This window comes from Hordeum vulgare, chromosome 2H (assembly GCF_904849725.1).
Source record: "Hordeum vulgare subsp. vulgare chromosome 2H, MorexV3_pseudomolecules_assembly, whole genome shotgun sequence".
NCBI lineage: Eukaryota > Viridiplantae > Streptophyta > Magnoliopsida > Poales > Poaceae > Hordeum > Hordeum vulgare.
The window spans coordinates 511,491,225-511,509,474 of NC_058519.1; the positions used below are offsets into that span (position 1 = coordinate 511,491,225).

At 42.6% G+C, this 18,250-nt stretch overlaps 2 protein-coding genes and 1 non-coding gene across 5 annotated transcripts; 1 reads left to right on the top strand and 2 right to left on the bottom strand.

The window, feature by feature from the left end:
* Nucleotides 1-143: 143 nt before the first annotated feature.
* On the bottom strand, nucleotides 144-2,220 carry LOC123426914 (pentatricopeptide repeat-containing protein At4g26680, mitochondrial-like). Of its 2 annotated transcripts, none has more exons than XM_045110821.1 (2): nucleotides 640-2,220; nucleotides 144-501 (listed from the first exon to the last, which is right to left on the bottom strand). In XM_045110821.1, exon 1 carries the CDS (start codon nucleotides 2,179-2,181, stop codon nucleotides 685-687), a length of 1,497 nt encoding a protein of 498 aa, XP_044966756.1. In that variant the 5' UTR covers nucleotides 2,182-2,220; the 3' UTR covers nucleotides 144-501; nucleotides 640-684. The 2 variants fall into 2 exon arrangements, 1 of the variants encoding a protein (XP_044966756.1); XR_006622332.1 differs by having other exon boundaries at nucleotides 609-2,220.
* A 9,225-nt stretch (nucleotides 2,221-11,445) lies between these two features.
* On the bottom strand, nucleotides 11,446-11,526 carry TRNAL-CAG. The gene has a single exon. It is a non-coding gene; the product is annotated as a tRNA-Leu (tRNA).
* Nucleotides 11,527-11,670: 144 nt separating this feature from the next.
* Nucleotides 11,671-17,508, top strand: LOC123426916 (ATPase GET3B-like). 2 transcript variants are annotated; one of them, XM_045110825.1, is made up of 11 exons: nucleotides 11,671-11,815; nucleotides 12,164-12,372; nucleotides 12,462-12,521; nucleotides 12,790-12,885; nucleotides 13,454-13,525; nucleotides 13,621-13,689; nucleotides 13,787-13,852; nucleotides 16,470-16,532; nucleotides 16,628-16,717; nucleotides 16,855-16,989; nucleotides 17,144-17,508. In XM_045110825.1, exons 1-11 carry the CDS (start codon nucleotides 11,707-11,709, stop codon nucleotides 17,279-17,281), a joined length of 1,107 nt encoding a protein of 368 aa, XP_044966760.1. In that variant the 5' UTR covers nucleotides 11,671-11,706; the 3' UTR covers nucleotides 17,282-17,508. The 2 variants fall into 2 exon arrangements, with proteins under 2 accessions (XP_044966760.1, XP_044966759.1); XM_045110824.1 differs by having other exon boundaries at nucleotides 11,673-11,815; nucleotides 16,619-16,717.
* The last annotated feature ends 742 nt before the right edge of the window (nucleotides 17,509-18,250 follow it).

The following is an 18,250-nucleotide window of genomic DNA, read 5'->3' on the forward strand; positions in this document are numbered from 1 at the left end:
ATCTGTTTTCTTCATGCATCATTGTTTTACTTTTTGTGATTATGGGACCGAGGGAGTACATATTCAAACAAATTTGTGTGGAGAGGCATATAAAAGAGGAGAACCACGGCGCCTTATAAGCTATGTTACAACACTGAAGAAAATGGGGAAGTCACTGTTAACTGCTTTGCTCGCAGAAATTTCCTCCAATACAAACTGAATTTGAATTTGAATTTCCGAACAGATGGTCTTTTAGATGGTTTCAAGAAGATGTTTGAAGAACTACCTAATATGGTGCTGGTGCTAGAACCAGCACAAATCAATTCAAAATTTCACCAGTGGAGTTACATCTGATACTTTGTCAATGGAATAACAAAAGTTGTTGCAAGAAATGTACAAGCCTGTAACTCCATAAGCATCTGATTATGGAGAATTCTCGGTTGACATATTTGTGTAGACACGTGGTATGTAGTACTCCATTTGCTACAGTCATCTTCTTGCAGGAACACGCAATTCAGCTACCTACAGGCAAGAATAGTTGTCAGGTTGTGCTCACTTAATCCAAACAGAACCGTTCATAGGCATGTGTCAATGCAAATTCCAAATTGGTACAAGAAGAAAGGTTTAACTTATATTGTTCTCCAAACAAACAAATTGTACATTCTCACGAGGCACCATTTTGGTCTCTGCGTGTTAACATGCAGTTTACTCTTCGCCCTTGTTCCTGTAATCACCAGTATAATAGATAGATGGAATAAACTTTCCACTTTTATCAGCTGACTGCAGATCTTCTGCTAGGTGGAGTTTTTTAGCCTTTGAGAGAGCTTCAAAAAATTCATGCAATAAGACCTTGTCAGGAGCCATGCGCATCTCGAGAAGCTCCTTCATCACATCCACTGCTCCTTCAAAATCCTTATTCTTGCAGAAAGTAGATATAACAATCTTATATGTGTCATAATTCGGATGGAAGCCAGATTTTTTCATCACATTCAACAGTTGCAGTGCTCGCTCTGAATTCTGCGTCTTGCAGTGCCCAAGAATCAACGCTGAGAAAGTTGAAGCATTCGGTTCAAGCTTGGGCCTGTCAAGCTGCTGAAACAAGTGCTCGGCCTTTTTTATCTTCCCGTCCCGGCAAAGACCGAGAATGAGCGCATTGTAAGTTACAATATCAAGCTCAACTCCCTTCTTAACCATCTCTTCATGAACCCTCGATGCTGTCCCATTATCACCATGCATGACATACCCATAAATCAGCGTATTGAAAGTTACTGTGTTCGGGACAACCCTCATCGCCCTCATTTCACTCAACAAACGATTCGCCTGCCGCATCCTCCCCTCCTTGCACAGCCCATGGATGATCGTGTTATAGGTCAACTCACTGGGAGTTAGCCCCTCCAGCTCCATCCTCTTCTTCAGCTCCAGCGCATGTTCCAGACCACCATGCTCCCTGCAATAAGCAGCGATCAGCGTGTTGAAGCTGACCACCGTCCTATCAACCCCCCAATCCGGCATTTCATCGAGCACCATGGCGGCGTCAGCGACCCGCCCCAAGGCACAGAAGGCCCGCAACAACATGTTGGCCGTGTACATGTTGGGCGAGATACGGCACCGGCGCATCTCCCGGAAGAAGGACACGGCGATCTCGGGGCGCTTCAGGCGGAGCGCCGCGGAGATGAAGACGTTGCAGGACTCGACCCGCGGGAGCAGGCCATGCGCACGCATGGCGCGGAAGGTGAGCGTGGCCTGAGAGAGCTTGTTTCCGCGCGCGCAAGCAGAGAAGAGAACGTCGATGGCCGGCGCTGCGGCGCCGGTGCCGCGGATCCCGGCGGCGAGGCGAGCGGTTAAGATGAGGTGGTGGAGGAGCTCCGGGAAGGCTTGGTGCGAGACGGAGGGGAGCAGGGAGGCGAGGAGCTCGGAGGAGCGGCGCGGGGTGAGGGCGTGGAGGAGGAGGGAGAAGGGGAGAGGGGGCGGCGGCGAGGGGAGGAGGGAGCCGAGGAGGTCGTGGGGCACCCGAGGCGGGGAGAGGAGGAGGTGTGAGAGTCGGAGGTGGTTTAGTTGGGGTAGGAAGCGGGAGAGGGAGGAGGGCGCGAGCTCCGGGGCGGAGGAGAGGTGGGCGCGGAGGGCGGTAACGAAGGCGAGGTCCTCGCCGGCAAGCGGCGGGAGAGTGAAGTGCGGCAGCGGCAGCGCGCGTGGCGGCCGCATTGGTGATGGACTCTGGACTGATGGGTGTTGGCGCCGGACCCGAGGCTTCTGCGCCGTGGCAGTCGTCGCTCGCAGGCTGAGGAGATTTTTGACATTTTTGCCCCTGTAACGGTTTTTTCCGAGGTGTGTTTGATGGCGAAGTATCCTGTGGAAACAGGTATTGAGTGAAAATCTAAAAACTCATATGTGGACCGTCAGATCTGTAATGAACGCCACTGATTGAAGGTGGAATACTTAACCATTCACTTAAACATAATTAGCAAATAACCCCCTATTCTCTCAGTGATTACACAAAATCAGCTGGGAAATTCCGAACTCCAACCTAAGTATCGCACGTCCCATTGGCTGCTGTCGTGGGAACGCCATGGCAGTTTCGAGACTATCTGTAGCAACGAGTCCTGAGGTGAGGCGGGCACAGACAGCAGCGAGGCGAGCGCCCACTGCATAGCTCAACTTAACGGCGCGTCAGGCTCCCGAGGAGCAGAGGCGAGGACGCCGCCCGCGGGGAAGACGAGGATGTCCGCGGCGTTTGCAGTGCAAGGGAGAAAAGGCGACGACCCCGCCTAGGGGTAAAGACGAGGATGTCTCGACGGAGGAGTTTAAGTGCGTAGGTGATGCGCACACCGGCCGCACCAGCCGGTGGGGCGAAGTAGAGCGGCGCGGTGATGCCAGCACCTCCGAGTTGCTACCCCGCGATGACGGTGGTTTTCCAGTTGTCTGAAGAAACATTCAGCACATCTAGTGTTCTCTGAAGAATTGTACAAATGTTGAAGCGTGTGCACTGAGATTTATTTTCTTGTTAGTGTTGCATCCATTCAACTCCCGTGTAGTTTTTGGATGGCGAATTGGTGTTGAACATAGTGGAGAACCAGAAGCATCTTGTTGCAGATTGTGTCATGAGATCAAGAAGGCATTGTGTAGCCATTTTGCTAACTGCATGTTCCAGCTCGCATGTACATGAAGTAATGTTTTGCTGAGGCTTGACCTTTCTTAATTTCTAGTCTTGCTTGTGAAGATTGTAAATTGAGCTCATGTTTAACAATATATGTATCTAGATTCTAGATAAAGGAAGTTTGAGATTAAATGAGTGGTGGAATCGTTGCAAAAAATCTGTGTGCGAGGCTAAAAAAATACTGAATACACAACTTGAAATTCTTGCATAATTTCAATTTGCTAAGTTGGAACACAGCTTGATAAAATATTGGCACAATGCCCACATTCAGAAATCACGAACACATGAACTTGTAGTTCCAAATAACCAACTAGCCATGTCTCTACAAATACATCGAATTCAGTAACAACTTTGAAGGCTTTGAATTCCGTCTTTCACGACACCAAAATAAAAAAGCAGTTGGTTGCCTCAAATCGAAAAGAAGAAGCTGCACATAAACATGAACATAACTGTTAGAATGGACATTTGAATAACGAAATGGTAATCATTTTATATGTACGGTAACTACCTTTATGGTTCTTGGTTCCTGTTAGGACACGTACGACTATCGTGGAAGCCAACCTGGTTACACGCCTTACACGTGCGAGGCTTTTTGGGTCCTCCAGCAGTTTTCTTCCCCTCACCTTTCTTATTTTGCTTCCCACCTCCATCCTTATTTTGCTTTCCTTCTCCACCCTTGTCTAAGTGCCCCTTAATTCTTTTGCATCTCCCCTTTGTGTGGACATCAGTTGGTGGATGGATTTCAACTTCACTAGGCATAGAACAACCAATGTATGCCTCGAATTCATCTTGTCTACTAGAGTTATTGGCAGCAACTCTTTGACATAAATTTCTTTTCATACCAAGGAGTCCATTTCTTAATGCTTCCAATTCTTCGGGAGAGTGTTCGGCCAATCTGATTGTATCATCCAATGTTTGGTGTATCTCAGAAATCATTTTCCTCTTCGCCAAATCTAAAGAACTACTCTCATTCTCTTCAAGCAAGTTGCCATAGCTATCATATAGTGCCCTCCTATTAACTGTTTTCTTCCACCTTTCTGGAATGAACTGGCTAGGGAGCTCATTCAACTTTGCACCTCTCAAAACCATGATTATATGTCGGCATAGAATTCCATGTGTCTCAAATAACATGCAAGAGCAGTGCACACTATTGGATGATATATTGAATTGAACCACCCTAGACTTCAAAGAGCGGTCACCACCTACAACTGTGGTTTTCACATCACCTTCCTGAGATATGCTTTCAATCAAACAATGGTCTCTAGCTGCACGTACCTCCTTCTGAAACACTTTGAAAACCTCATGGGTGAAGTACATGCTCGCATGCTTTTCAAGCTCCCATGATGTAATCAGTGGAGGTGTGGAATTGCGGCAATCATGGTCAGCCTTGAGTTCATTTTGTCGTTGTTCTTCGAGGGCTGTACCGATCCTAATCCAAAACTCTACCAAAGCATGCTTGTAACCAATAAAGTGGTTGAAGAATGAGTTAGCACTCTCTGACCTGGAAGTAGTTCTTAGAGTTCCACCTAAGAATACGCCTCTGAAGTAGGCTGGTATCCATGACTCGCGAATTTCATACCTCCTAGTGAACCATGTGTTATCCTCTAGTCCAAACTCAGAAATGATGGAAAACCACTTTGCCTCAAATTCAATTGGGTTTTCAGAGCCCCATACACACGAGTTAATTGCACTATAGAAATGTTCGTCCTCTCTCAATGAAGGACCAACTTTTTCTGGAAGCTTTCTCATTATGTGCCACATGCATAACCTATGGATGGTGTTTGGCATAACTTTACTAATGGCATCCTTCATGCTAGCGTCTTCATCAGTTACTATAAGCCTTGGTGCTGCCCCATCCATTGCTTTCAAAAATATTTCAAACACCCATTTGTATGATTCTATCTTCTCATTAACAATCAAGGCGGCACCATAGAAAACAGATCCCATGTGGTGATTTATCCCTGTAAATGGACAAAATATCATCTTGTATTGATTGGTGCTGTATGTGGAGTCAAAAGAAACAATTTCTCCAAACAAAGCATAATTCTTCCTACAAAATGCATCCGCCCAAAACACATGTGTCAATCGGTTTTCTTCATCAAGAGCATACTCAAAGAAGAATCTTGGGTTGATTTTCTTCCTCTTTCTAAGGTTGTCAATGAACATTTGAGCATCTGTATCCTTAAAAGTACTTCTCATGTCACGGTGATAATTTTGCAGGTCTCTCTTTGTGCACCCCACAAACTCAAATCCACCCTCACCAACACGAAGCAACCGAAAGGCCCCGGATGTGCCAATGCTAGCTGCATGACATGTGAATAGTGTGGTCTTGGCTTTCTCACTGACTTCTCTGTTAGACTTAATTAAATGTTGCTTGCTAGGTGTGACAAAATGATGGGTGTGTTCTTCATGAAAATGTGATATACAATATATGCCATCTTCCATACGCTTGACAGTTATCATGGCCTCACAACCACATCTAGTAATCTTTCTTGCATGTGTTCTTACTTTGTCTCCCCTCAAATCCTTCTTCTGTTCCTCTTCCTTCTTCGTTCGGAAACCTTCTTTGGCACAAAGAAATCGCCTCCAAACCACCACATTATCTACAGTCCTTTTCTGTCCAATTCTGACTGAAAATCCAACATTATGTGCATATGCCTTGTAAAACTTCTCAACATCTTCCATAGTATCGAATTTCATACCTACGGTTGGCTTTACATTGTCATCACAGTCAGGTGTACATGACGAACCCTAAATATTAAAACACCCATTAGTCATATAAGTCAATGATTGCTGGAAAAACTTGAGCAAAATTACGGTGATAATGGCACTCACACAAAATGGGCCACTTGTAGCTCTCTTTTTTGGTGTACTGAAGTTTTCAAGGTTGACCGGAGGAGGCAAAATTTCTATACTATGGTTCCCTCCATCATTGACAGGCTCAGGTTCATGCTCCATCTGTAATGATTAGTTCGTATCAATGGAGGAACAACAACAACCACCAAATATACATGTATCGGATAATAAATAGTTCTACTTTGTACACTGGTTGATCTACGGCTCTCTTTTGCCTTGGGATTTTGTAAAGAACTGCTATCCTTGATAAAAACGGTGAAAATAATTCATATGGAGCAGCCTGAGCATTCTCATGATCGGCTGCACACTGCGCATAATAGACAAACCATGCATGAAGGGTGACCCGCAGACGGTGAACACCCCATTGCTATGTGTGGGAGGGGCGTCATGGCAAGAGACACAACCAGTGGAGGGAGAGTCGCGATCGACAGAGGGCCACTCCCGACCATCTCGATGGGCGAACAACCAGTCACGCCCGGCTGAGGGCCGACGCTAGGCGGCCGGCAAGGGTGCATCGCGGCGGCGCTCAAGATGATCGAAGCAATCAGATCTCAGGACGAGGAGTCAAGCCTTATTCACCTGGTCAATACAGAGAGGGGGTTATGTGCTAAATTGTGTTTAAGTGAATTCTTAGCAGTCCCACGATTTGATCCAGGACCTCCGTCATCAATCCAACAGTCCATCATAGTAATTTTCAGATTTTCACTGAAAAGCCATTTTCACCTGATACTTCACCGTGTTTGATTGAGTAACAACTAGCAAAAGAGCTCGTGCGTTGCAACGGGAGCAAATCATACAACACGTTCTAACCTAATAATCATGACTTGTGACCTTTAAAACTTTAAAAAAATCTCATCGACCACGAACTACTCCCAATGCCTAGACATATAAAGACTTTCAAAAATCCAATCGAATCCTAGACATATATTTTTGAATCGGTGAACGATTTTTCGAATCGACAAACATTGTTTTCAAATTTTGTTTTTTTCAAAAAAATGACGAATAGTTTGAAATGCATGAACAATTTTCGAATTCATGAACAATTTTTTACTCACCAACATTTTTTGAATTGATCAGCTTTTAAAAAAAATGAATTAATGTGAAATTTCATGGACATTTGTTTTGGATTCCTTAATATGTTTTGAATAAACTAACGTTTTTTCAAAATCACGAACATGGTTTTTTTTCCTGACGAGTTTTCCAAATCAAGAATAGTTATTATAATTGATGAACAATTTTGCAAAACTACCAACATTTTTAATCCGCAAAAAAATATGATTTCCTTAACATTTTTTAATTCACATAAATTTTATGATTTCCTTAACATTTTTGAATTCACATAAATTTTATGATTTCTCGATCATGTTTTCGAAAACTCACAACTTTTAAAATTTAAAAATCCTGAATTGGTTGAAAGAAGGAAAGAAAAAAGGATGATAAAAGAAAAGACAAAAAAATGAAATGAAAAAATAGGGGAGAAAAGCCCCGCACATGCGCCGGCCCAATAATATATATGTGGGTAAGGATTTGTGGGAGAAAAGGAAGGGAGGCAAAAAGGTGAAGGCTCGGACTCGAGCCCTGGTCTCCAGAGATAGAATAAGGTGGCCCGAGCCACTCAACTGCTTGTGCATGTTTGATTCTAATGAGTAATATTTCTATACAACAATGTAACACGACGTGACTTTGCGAAGAAAAACGAAACGTTTTCCTTATTCATGGGTGCCATAGTGGATAATTTGTAGCAAGTTTGAGGGTATTTATTTAGACGGATGACCAGAAACTCTATTTGCTTTATTAGTAGGTATAGAAGTGGAACGGGATGGATGGTTCCCTTCCATTAAAAGTGTCCACTCTATTTTTAATTTTTTTAATGTTTGATACAAACAAAAAAAGTAAAATATAGTAGTTTCGTTCCCGAGATGAAGAGATGGAGTGAAAAATAAAACCACATAAAATTTAAACTTTTAGCATTATTTCATTTATAATTCGAAGACAAACAACATAACAATATATATAATGACAAGAATCACACAAATATGACATCAACCAAACACAAATTTGAACAGAAGGTAGCAAGTTCATTCATCACATCCAAAAACAACCAGCCATACATGAGTTCACATACCAAATCATCCAGCAACAAGTATTGCATACGATACAAAAAATGCCTACTAATGGCCTGTAGCCATGGATGTGGGACAACAACATATGGAAAAGATAGGGAAGAACATTGCACAAACAGGAACTAAAATATTCCCATAAATCCACCGTGAAAATGAACATATGCAAATGAGAAGTAAGAAACGTGCTCTCCCTTCATTGCTAGCAGCAGAACCAGACACAACAACCGCATCGGTCGTTCCTTGCTCTCCCGCCGCCCCACTGCAAGTCGCCTCACCATGACGGAGGAGAGACGACAGAGAAGAGAGGGATGGTGGCGCCGGAGAGGGGGAGACATGGCAGATCGAGATCGAGAGAAAGGGATGTAGGAGGGTTGGCGACGCTGAGAGAAGGAGTCGCGAGAGGATAGGTTGGGCGCGTGCGAGGGGCTCGTTTCATGTCGTCCACCCGAATTAGAGGTATTCCTCGATTTCGTATATAAAGGGAATATTTCGTTTTCTGTGACTAGTGGATTTCGGTTCGTTTGACTAACCAAACATGGGAATGAGCTATAGGAACGGGACGGACCCATGACGTTCCACCTGATGACAACAACCAAACACACCCTTAGAGTACTCATGAGTCTGTGACTATCACAGGTACATTGCTTTGAATTTTAAGTTTTAAAAAAGTATTCCCTTTGAAAAGGTCTTATATTTTCTTTGCAGAGCTTGTGCAAAGTAACCCATATGACCAAAACTTACAATAGTGTCTGCTGAAAATATCTTCTATGTGTAGGACAGAATACTCCCAAGACTTTAGTAAAAAACTACAGTTAGATTGAAGCAACGATGTTATTACTTTTTCACATGCACAAACACGATTACCAATGAAGGATTTTCAAATGGTCTTGAGTTGCCCATCCACCAAGATATGAAATCTTGAACCACCTGTACTTGAGTCAGTGTTGATAGCCTAGCCGAATCACAAAATCATCACTATGATGCCAAGGAAAGATTTTAACTCCACAAAGATCAGAGGAACAAAAACAACTCGATGCAATAACATAAACTCATCATATCTAAATACTAGGATTTGCAAGGACACAAATGTCTTTAGCTTCACGCCATGACCAAAAAAAGAACTAGAGTAACTTTATTCATACAAAACTAGAGCACCGCTAGACGTTGACAAAGACCAAGAAACTCCTAATGATCGAGGTCCTCCCACCTCTCAGTGCCACGTTGTTGAGATAATAAATACCTTCAACGGTGGCAACTACTCTTCTATCAAGAAGCCATCCTTTTGCGATGAGTGGTATGATTGCCCTCGTAACAAGATTTTTAAAAAAATTGTTAATTTTTTGGTTACAAAATCTCGAAACCATATCCTTATTTTTTTCAGTTCTATCACCTGGTTGTTCCTCTTGCAGACGATGAGTCGCTCTTTGTTCCTACCGTGGACAAAGAGCCTCTTATCGGTCTGGTTTCGCATGAAGAGAAGTTTTCATCCTTATGACGGACAAAGAGAAGTCTTCATCACGAGCCACTCTTCTTTCCAACGAAAAGAGGATGCCCATGTGTAGTGAACAAACAAACTCTTAGACGACCATCCCCACTACACCGTAGCTCCTCAGGCTGAGCCTTTTCGCCACCAGGCCCGCATCAATGAGAAGACCCCATCGAGAAGAACATCAACTTGAACCATACATTTGTGAAGGACAAATTTTGTCGTTCAATCTATACCGACCGATGCATGCCGACATTGCACCGAAAAAATAGGAGAAAAGATAAAAGTGGTGAAAAAGAAGTGACACACCGAGGCTCGAAAGATCTATAAGAACAACAAAGAAATAAGAAGGATGGTGAGCAAGAAGAAGACCAACAATAACAACGGGGCTTAGAAGATACCTACATGTGTGTGTGTGAGAGAGAGAGGGAGGGAGGGAGGGAGAGAGAGAGAGAGAGGAAAACCAAATAACAAAGTGAAAGAGGACGTGATGTTTTTGCAACCGAGCTCAAATGAGCTCAGGTGAACAGTAAGTTCCAAAACTATTATAAAAATGTTCAAAAAATCTGAATTTTTCTGGGTAAACTTTGACAAATGTTCTAAGTGCTTGTAAAATTACATCATGAGATAGCATTTGTGGAAGTCGTGGCAAAAAAAAATCAAAACTCTGAAAATGCTACTTTCAAAAGCATTTTGAAGCACTAATTTTGTTTTTTTGACAACGACTTCAAAAAATGTGATTTCGTACTGAAATTTTGCAAGCTATTAGAACACATTTCAAAGTTTACTATAAAAAAATCAGAATTTTTTAAAAAAAATTTAAACATGTTTTGAATTAACTGTTCGCCCGAGCTCATTTGAGCTCGGGTGTAGAAGTGCACTTTCTAATGGAAGATGCATATGCAAGATGAAAACTTGACCCAAACCTTAGTTAGCGGCAACAGACCATGCACTACTATAATTTTATCCGCACATATCGAAGGAACGTTGGGTGGTTATGTTGGAGATATATCATCTTTGTGTGTTCCTCGTATTTTATGACACTAAGAGAAAAAACATATTAAGAAAGGAATTTGGATAGCACATAAGCTATGAATTTTCAGCAACTCCCAATCTTAAGGCCAATTCTTTCGACGACGTAACAAAATAAGCCACCTCCTGCCCAACTTTCTCCATAAGCCGTTTGCCTCATTTATCAAGGCTTCTAAATTAATTATGAAATAACTAATTTAGAAGACTCAATAAATTAAGAAAGCATTTTTTTCAAGCCATGAAGAGGCAGCTTATTTTTAAAGCTGCCCAAAAGAATTGTCCCTTAGTGATTGAGAGAGAGAGAGGAGGGAAAAGAGAAGGAAAGTGGATAAAAGAGATATAGAATGTCAATGAAGCTTTAATTGCACATATGCAACTATTTGGGTGCTATTCATCTACTTCCTTCATCTCATAATATAAAAAGTTTTTGATATTATAGTGATATAGATATCACTTATTATTCTTATATTATGAGACAAAAGGAATATTACCTATGGAATACAACATGCATACAAGAATTGAATAATCATAACTATAATATAACATGTAGGCATGAGTGATATAGATATCATCGTTGATCATCTTTATGATATAAATAAAAGACTTATTACAATGATTTCTTTTTACCATCCGTACATATTCGACATATTTTATGACACAAAGAGAAAAAAAATGTCAAGAATTGAATAATCATAACTATAATATAACATGTAGGAATGAGTGATATAGATATCATCGTTGATCATTTTTATGATATAAATAAAACACTTATTACAATGAATTTTTTTTACCATTCGTACATAAGAGAAAAAAAATGTCAAGAATGGGATTTGAACCCATGCCCTTTCGGACCAGTACCTGAAACTGGCGCCTTAGACCAACTCGGCCATCTTGACTTTTTGTAAAATAATTTCAAACTTTCAATCATTTTTTCATGCAGTTGCATAGCTGCAAGCTTTCTTTAGATTTCCAATTCGTTCTTTTTTTTCTGAGAGAAAGACTCCCAATTCGTAAAGACCTGAACCCAGTCCCGGTCCCCTCCCCAGCCCGGCCAACCCAAGAGCCCTATAGCCCAAATGGCAGCTCTCCTGAACCCTACGGCTCGGCGCCTCACCCTCGCTGCCTGCCGCCGCCTCTCTACGCCGCCGGCGGTGGAGCCCCTCGTGGCCCACCGGAGCACCCAAGGTTTGCCCTCCTGTCCAACCTCTCCCCCTCGCCTCTCCCACCTCTCATGTAACAAGAATCAAATGAATGAATATTTACTCGCTGCTAGTTGTAGTTCTTGGTCTGTTTGGTTGCTGTCATGTTATGGATATTAGAGTCTGCATGCCAATCAATTTCTCCTTGTGGGATAAATGTTGCGTTGTGTTGTGCGAGCTTGGACAATGCCTGGAATCTGTATCGTACTGATTTCTGAGCCATGATCGGTTGTGACTTCTCTACTGAATTCTAGATTTGATAGCTTAAAACCAGACTGCTGCTCTGAAGCACAAGGGACACGCTAATAGTGCTATTTCTGAATTTTTTTTACAGCAAGATGCAATTCCAGTCTGGTGGAGGTTAATGGCGGATTCGGTGAGATGGTTGCCGGCACACAGAGGTACTACGTGCTTGGAGGCAAAGGTGGTGTTGGGACAACAAGCATGGCGGCATCGCTTGCTATGAAGTTTGCCAACCGTGGTGAACCGACGCTCATAGTTTCTATGCACCCAGCACACTCACTGGGTGATACATTTGAACAAGTATCTGAACTCTTGTATTGTTATGCAAAATGCTAGTGGGATTATTTCTTTAGCCCCTCTTTTGAATGTCTTGCATTTTCTCTTTGTAGGACCTGAGTGGCGGTAATATCGTACCTGTCAATGGAGTTGACTCTCTTTTTGCTGCCGAGGTAGGAGCAGTTGCACTGGAATGGTTTGCAATATCCCGTTCCATCCTTCAGTTTTATCTGGTCGGTGCGCATATCCACCATTAGGTGTCCAATCATAAAACAAAAACCTTTTATGATCCTGGAGGTAGTGAATGTAAGAAGTCGATGTTTTCCATTTCGTAGTTGAAACTGTGTTCTGCCATGCTTGTACACTTCATGAAGTCATGTAGAGGATCCAATTCTGGTCATGCTTGTTCTTTGATGATGGATGGAACTTGTTTCTTTACAGATTGGCCATGTTAATACAAAAGAGGAATCTTCTAATGGTGGATCTTTTATCCGTAATATACTGGACAAGATAGGGCTTGGAGTTCTTGCTGATCCGGTAAACATTACCTTGGAAATCTTATTTTTTTGCTTCCCCATCTTGCATTTTAGTTGATTTCCAGTGTCACAGTTCATTGAGAAATGAGAACATTTGAGTATGTCAGACTAAAGTTGCATGTAATTTCTGTTAGCCATTTTGAGTCCTTTTATTGGCCATCTCCAATTTCCAGTTGAACAATGGCATTGTCAGTAAAGTTCCTTTTTATTTGCAACTACATTGATGCTTAAATCGTATATGCCATAGGCTACATGTATGTTTGTTCTTGCACTGCCATTTTCTTGATTTGCAACACACCTAGATAATGATGTGTCTTGAGTTTGGACTTTGGACACGAGTTGGTTTCATATGCTTATATACCTTATTATGTAGCACACCTACACCATATTTGCATACCACTGGTCAGTTGGCCGACTATTTCACATGCATTTTTTATTCAACATTGTCTGATCAGACAGAGTACCATAAACTTATTTTTTGTTTGCTATTTCTTCGAGAAGAGGCATGCTTTTGTATTAATATCCTACTAGTTAACATTACTTATACCCATGATGTCTGGCCTTTAAAGCTGGGAAAGAATAAGCTGCATGAAATGCTGATGAAAACTCCTGGACTTGGAGAAGCCGTTGCAATTTCTAAGGTACCAATCAAAGTTTACACTTTGGTGGTGAATTTATTATTCGTTACATAGACTCTTTGTAAAGTTTAGTCATCACCTGAAGCGTATCCTTGCAGCTGGTACAAATTGTTGAACTGCAAGAGAGCAATAAATTTAGGCGCATAGTTTTGGATACCCCGGCCACTGTATGCACACTTCACTTTGCCTTGCCTTGAATCCAAGTTTATTCTATTTCTGCTTCTTTCACTTCTAATTGAGTTATTATACTTATATACTGCACAGGGGCATACACTTAACCTTTTATCTGCTACAACTTTAATGGAAAAGCTCCTTGGTATGGCCAATAAGGTGAGCTTTGCCGCAAGCACTAACCGCTTCTTATAGCTTTATCCTGGTTACATGAACTTCGCTTGATAGAGTATGTGTTTGCGCATGTTTTTTTCTTGAGATATTTATGTAATGGTGATCAAAGTAGTAATTATTAAGGAACAGCGACAGGGAAATACTGTTTTGGTTTGTGGGCTTTCGCTCATATAAGAAAATAATTCCTTGAAAATTTCAAAGGCCTACTTACTGCATGGCATAGGTGCAAAGTTTAGTCCCACATGGAGAGTGGAGGGGAGTTGAGACCAACATATAAGGGACTCTCTCTCACTCCTGCTAATAGATTGAGAAGAAGACCGATACACGCACTCTCCTCCTCTGCCGCTGCCGCCTGCCTCGTCATGCCATGTAACACACGTCCGCGTCGTGTTTCGTCGAGCTGGGCTTAGATGCATGCTAAGTGTCTGTTTTTTAGGTTGCTGGTTAGAGTTCATAATTATTTATTATTAGTTACGAGTCATTAGTAGATGCATTAGTAACAGCCATTTCCGGTTTGTTCGATGGTGGGCTGTTACCGACTCGGATGTGGGTTTATCCCATCATCTTACCCCACCGACTATAAAGAGAGTACTTCGGCAACCCTAACAGTCACCCATCAGAGTGCACCTACCATCTGCCCGCTCGCACCACTTTCACCGTTCCTCTCGCTCATCTTGGCTGAACGGAAGAGCAGGGTTCCGGAAATGCGCCTTCATGAACCTGTATCGGGTGGAGGGTGATAAGTTTTTTGGGGATTGTGTCGTTACGACTGCTCACCTTCGTTTGTCTACTTCCATGACCGAGACTACTTCCACGACTTTGACATTGCCGATCTCGCCATGGCCGACACCAGCATGACTGCCACAGCTTGACTAGATTGTATGTCTTTTCACCTCTTTTCCGTTCATGTGAATGCTATTTATGCGAATTTTATAGCCATGCGAGTTCTATGTTTTGTACGTAACTCGCATGCCTAGTTTACAGTATGATTAATATTGCTAGCACAGTTGTCATGGTATTAATCTGGGTTGGTTTAATTATAAATTTCCTACTTATTCCAACAATCCTAAAACCTTATTTGTTTAGCCAATTTTCAATTACAAGGCTTTGTTGCTGCCCTGAAATCGAACCCGTTTACAGGTGTGCACTTCAAGCTTTGTCAAATGAAAACCATCTTGTGTCTCACTGTTCTGAACGCAGTTTGAACGACCACATTCTTTCCATTGAACCTGTGAGAATTCTTTTGCAGCACACTGGCCATTCCAGCCGGCAAAAATAAAACGCACACTTGACATGGGTCTGAGCTTGGCTCGGCTCGGCTCTCTAGACTAGTCGTGACTAGTCTAGACTCATGGTCGACGAGTCGACGTGAGTAAAGCAGCAGCAACCAGGGGAGGAGCAGACCAGCAGCAGCAGCAACCAGGGGAGGAGCAAACCAGCAGCAGCAGCAACCAGGGGAGGAGGGGAGGAGCAGAACAGCAGCAGCAGCAGCAACCAGGGGAGGAGGGGAGGAGTGGGCGAGCAGCAAACCAGGGGTAGCGGCGGCTGCCAAGGAGAGGATTGGGTCAGGAGGGACTGGTTCGATCTAGGTTTCCAGGGGGGATGTGCAAGCAAATACAGTAAACAAAACATATGACAGGTGGGCCCCCCAAAAATGAGTCGTTCGACCCAGAAACCACGACTAGTCGAGACTAGTCGCTCGACTCATCCCAAGAGTCGAGTCGAGAGGTTGAGTCGACCCTGGAAGTGCGACTCGTAGACTAGTCGAGTCGAGCGACTAAAAAACAGAGATCAGTCCTCTTCTCAAGCTCTTAGGAGGAGTGAGAGACCGAGAGTCCCTTGTATGTTGATATCAATTCCCCTCCATGTGAGACTAAACTTTGCACCCATGCCATGCAAGTGGTGCAACCATAGTGGTTCTTTAAGATTTCCCCGGAGTTGTTTTTTTATGTGGGCTAAAGCTACAAACTGCATCAAGCTAAGATTTTTCCATGCGGTGTAAGCATTAAACTGGGCTATGGACTTATTGTCACGAATTTTAATTGTAGAAAGAGAAAAGGAAGCCAAACAACCCCCTTTGTTAGGTTCAACTCGCCTTTTTTTTTTCTTGGACAATTAGAATACCCATTATAAGGCCAAATACTTTTGTGCCGGTTTGTTTCCTGTTTTGAAACCCTCCACGCTCTTTTTGCTCATGTAATATTACTTAGAAATATCTTTAGTTAATTTCTTTATATTGCTGAAATGCCCAAATGAGTTCCATATGAGATATTAGGCGGTGCATGCTACAGGTCACAAGGCCTTTTGACTACAAAATGTTGGTGCATTGTGAGAACTGCAGTGTCCTTTTTGTTGTGACTACATGTTGGTCACAATGCCTTTTGACTACATGTTGGTATTGAATTCAAATAGTTAAAGAAAATAAACACTATAAATACAGTGCGCATCCACATTGATGTAGGAAGCACAGATTTTTGTACCAGCTGTTGAAACTTGTTTGGGAACTTTCCTGAATTATGCTTTGCTGGGACCCTGAAACTAGTCTCGTGTTTATGCGAATGTGCAAGTGAGCATAACACATGCAACTCCACGGACTTTTCAGGCTGTGAATATGGCGTCATCCTTCCCAGCTCTTAAATCAGCTTTCGGGAAAGACCAAATAGATGTGAGTGCATACTAATTTCCTGTTTCAGTTGGATAGTTATGTTTGCAGTACATATTACGGACTGGTCATCTTTCTATTGTCTAAAGCCTGCCAAGATAGAGGTGCTCAGGAAGCAGATTGCCAGAGTACATGAGCTTATGCAAGATCCACAATCAACTGAATTTATCATTGTGACGATTCCTACGGTAAATGCCCAACCATTTTTGCAATAGTGGCAACATTTATTTGATGCAAAAATGTGTTAGCAAGGATTGAAATGCATAAAACGCATACATGGTAGCTGCATCGCTTTGATCATGCTTGTCGGTGCTCGCTTTCTCAGGTGATGGCGATTACTGAGTCATCAAGGTTTCATGCATCTTTAAAGAAGGATGGTGCGCCAGCAACAAGGCTTATCGTAAATCAAGTGTTGCCGCCCTCTACATCTGATTGCAGATTCTGTTCTACAAAACGCAAGGTACAGAGCTGCTACGATTCTGGCAAGTCGGTACACGTGTTGTATTTCCTATGATTCAATTTGGCGAGGAGCTTCCATTCGCATAATCGTATCTTAGCAATGCTATATTCCTTAGTGTTGGTTTCCTGAATTAATTAGAACTTGACGGTTTCAGGAAGAAGCACGCGCCCTGAATATGATAAGCAATGATCGTGAGCTTGGCGGCCTAGAGCTAATCCAAGCACCACTTGTTGATGTGGAGGTTAGAGGCGCCCCTGCCCTCAGATTCTTCAGTGACGTGGTCTGGAAATAGCCGCTAGGATGCCAGGCCGCGATGAGAATTTTGTTAGTACTTATCTTTTGTGACAGAGGGAGTATTTCATTATAACTCGAGAGTACTGGTGGCGGCACTCGTTGTCCAGAAATGCGGTGAAATCTGGACAAAAGATAATGCCCAGCAGGATATGAGGCTGTTCAGGCTGTAGATCTGCTTCAGCGTTTCATGTTTGGTATTATTGCCCTCGCGTGTTTATCTCTGAATTGAACAATCCATGATGGTGTTGTTTCTGTCTGTGCAACCGTCGAGTTTAATCCTACGTTTGTCATGAAACAGAGAATTTCTAGACGAAGCAAGTCCGTTGTTTTCAGTGGGCAGAGAGGTCCCTTCCAGGCCCAGCGTGTGCTATTGCATTCCTTTTCTTTTCCTGGAGTGATGTGGCTGTGGGCATGGCGATAATCAAATTTAAATAGTGATTCAACAGCTTTGACAGGTGCGGCCTGACGCGGTGTTTAGATTCGATATAAACCACTCGTATTGTTGTTCGTAAAGTATTTAGAGAGGCTTGACGGGATCAAAGAGGTGTTAGAGAAAAGGTAGCTGTGCCGCGCACTTCACCGTCCTCAGGGTGCCCACTTCTGAAGCCCGTGTTCATGTCCGTGAAAAGACTGTCTTTTACCCCATTGTCTTGTTAGTTCCTTTCTGCCAGGCAGCTAGGCATTCCGTATTTTCATGTTATTATTTGCCAGTTCTCTCTTTTTTGCTTTTCAATCACCTTGGTGTGCCTTCTGTAAAGCATTCTCCTTCTGGCATATTCCTTGCTGGCTTTTGATATATATTTTTTTTTTTGCAAATAAGCATTTGAAAATAAAATAACTAGGGACCTGTTTTGTTGTACTGTACTAACTTAGCGACGGTTAATATTGCTCCAAAGGAGTAGCATGCACAACAAATTGTTGTCGACAGTACAAGTCATTCTCAAGGTGCGCAATCTCTTTTTCACAT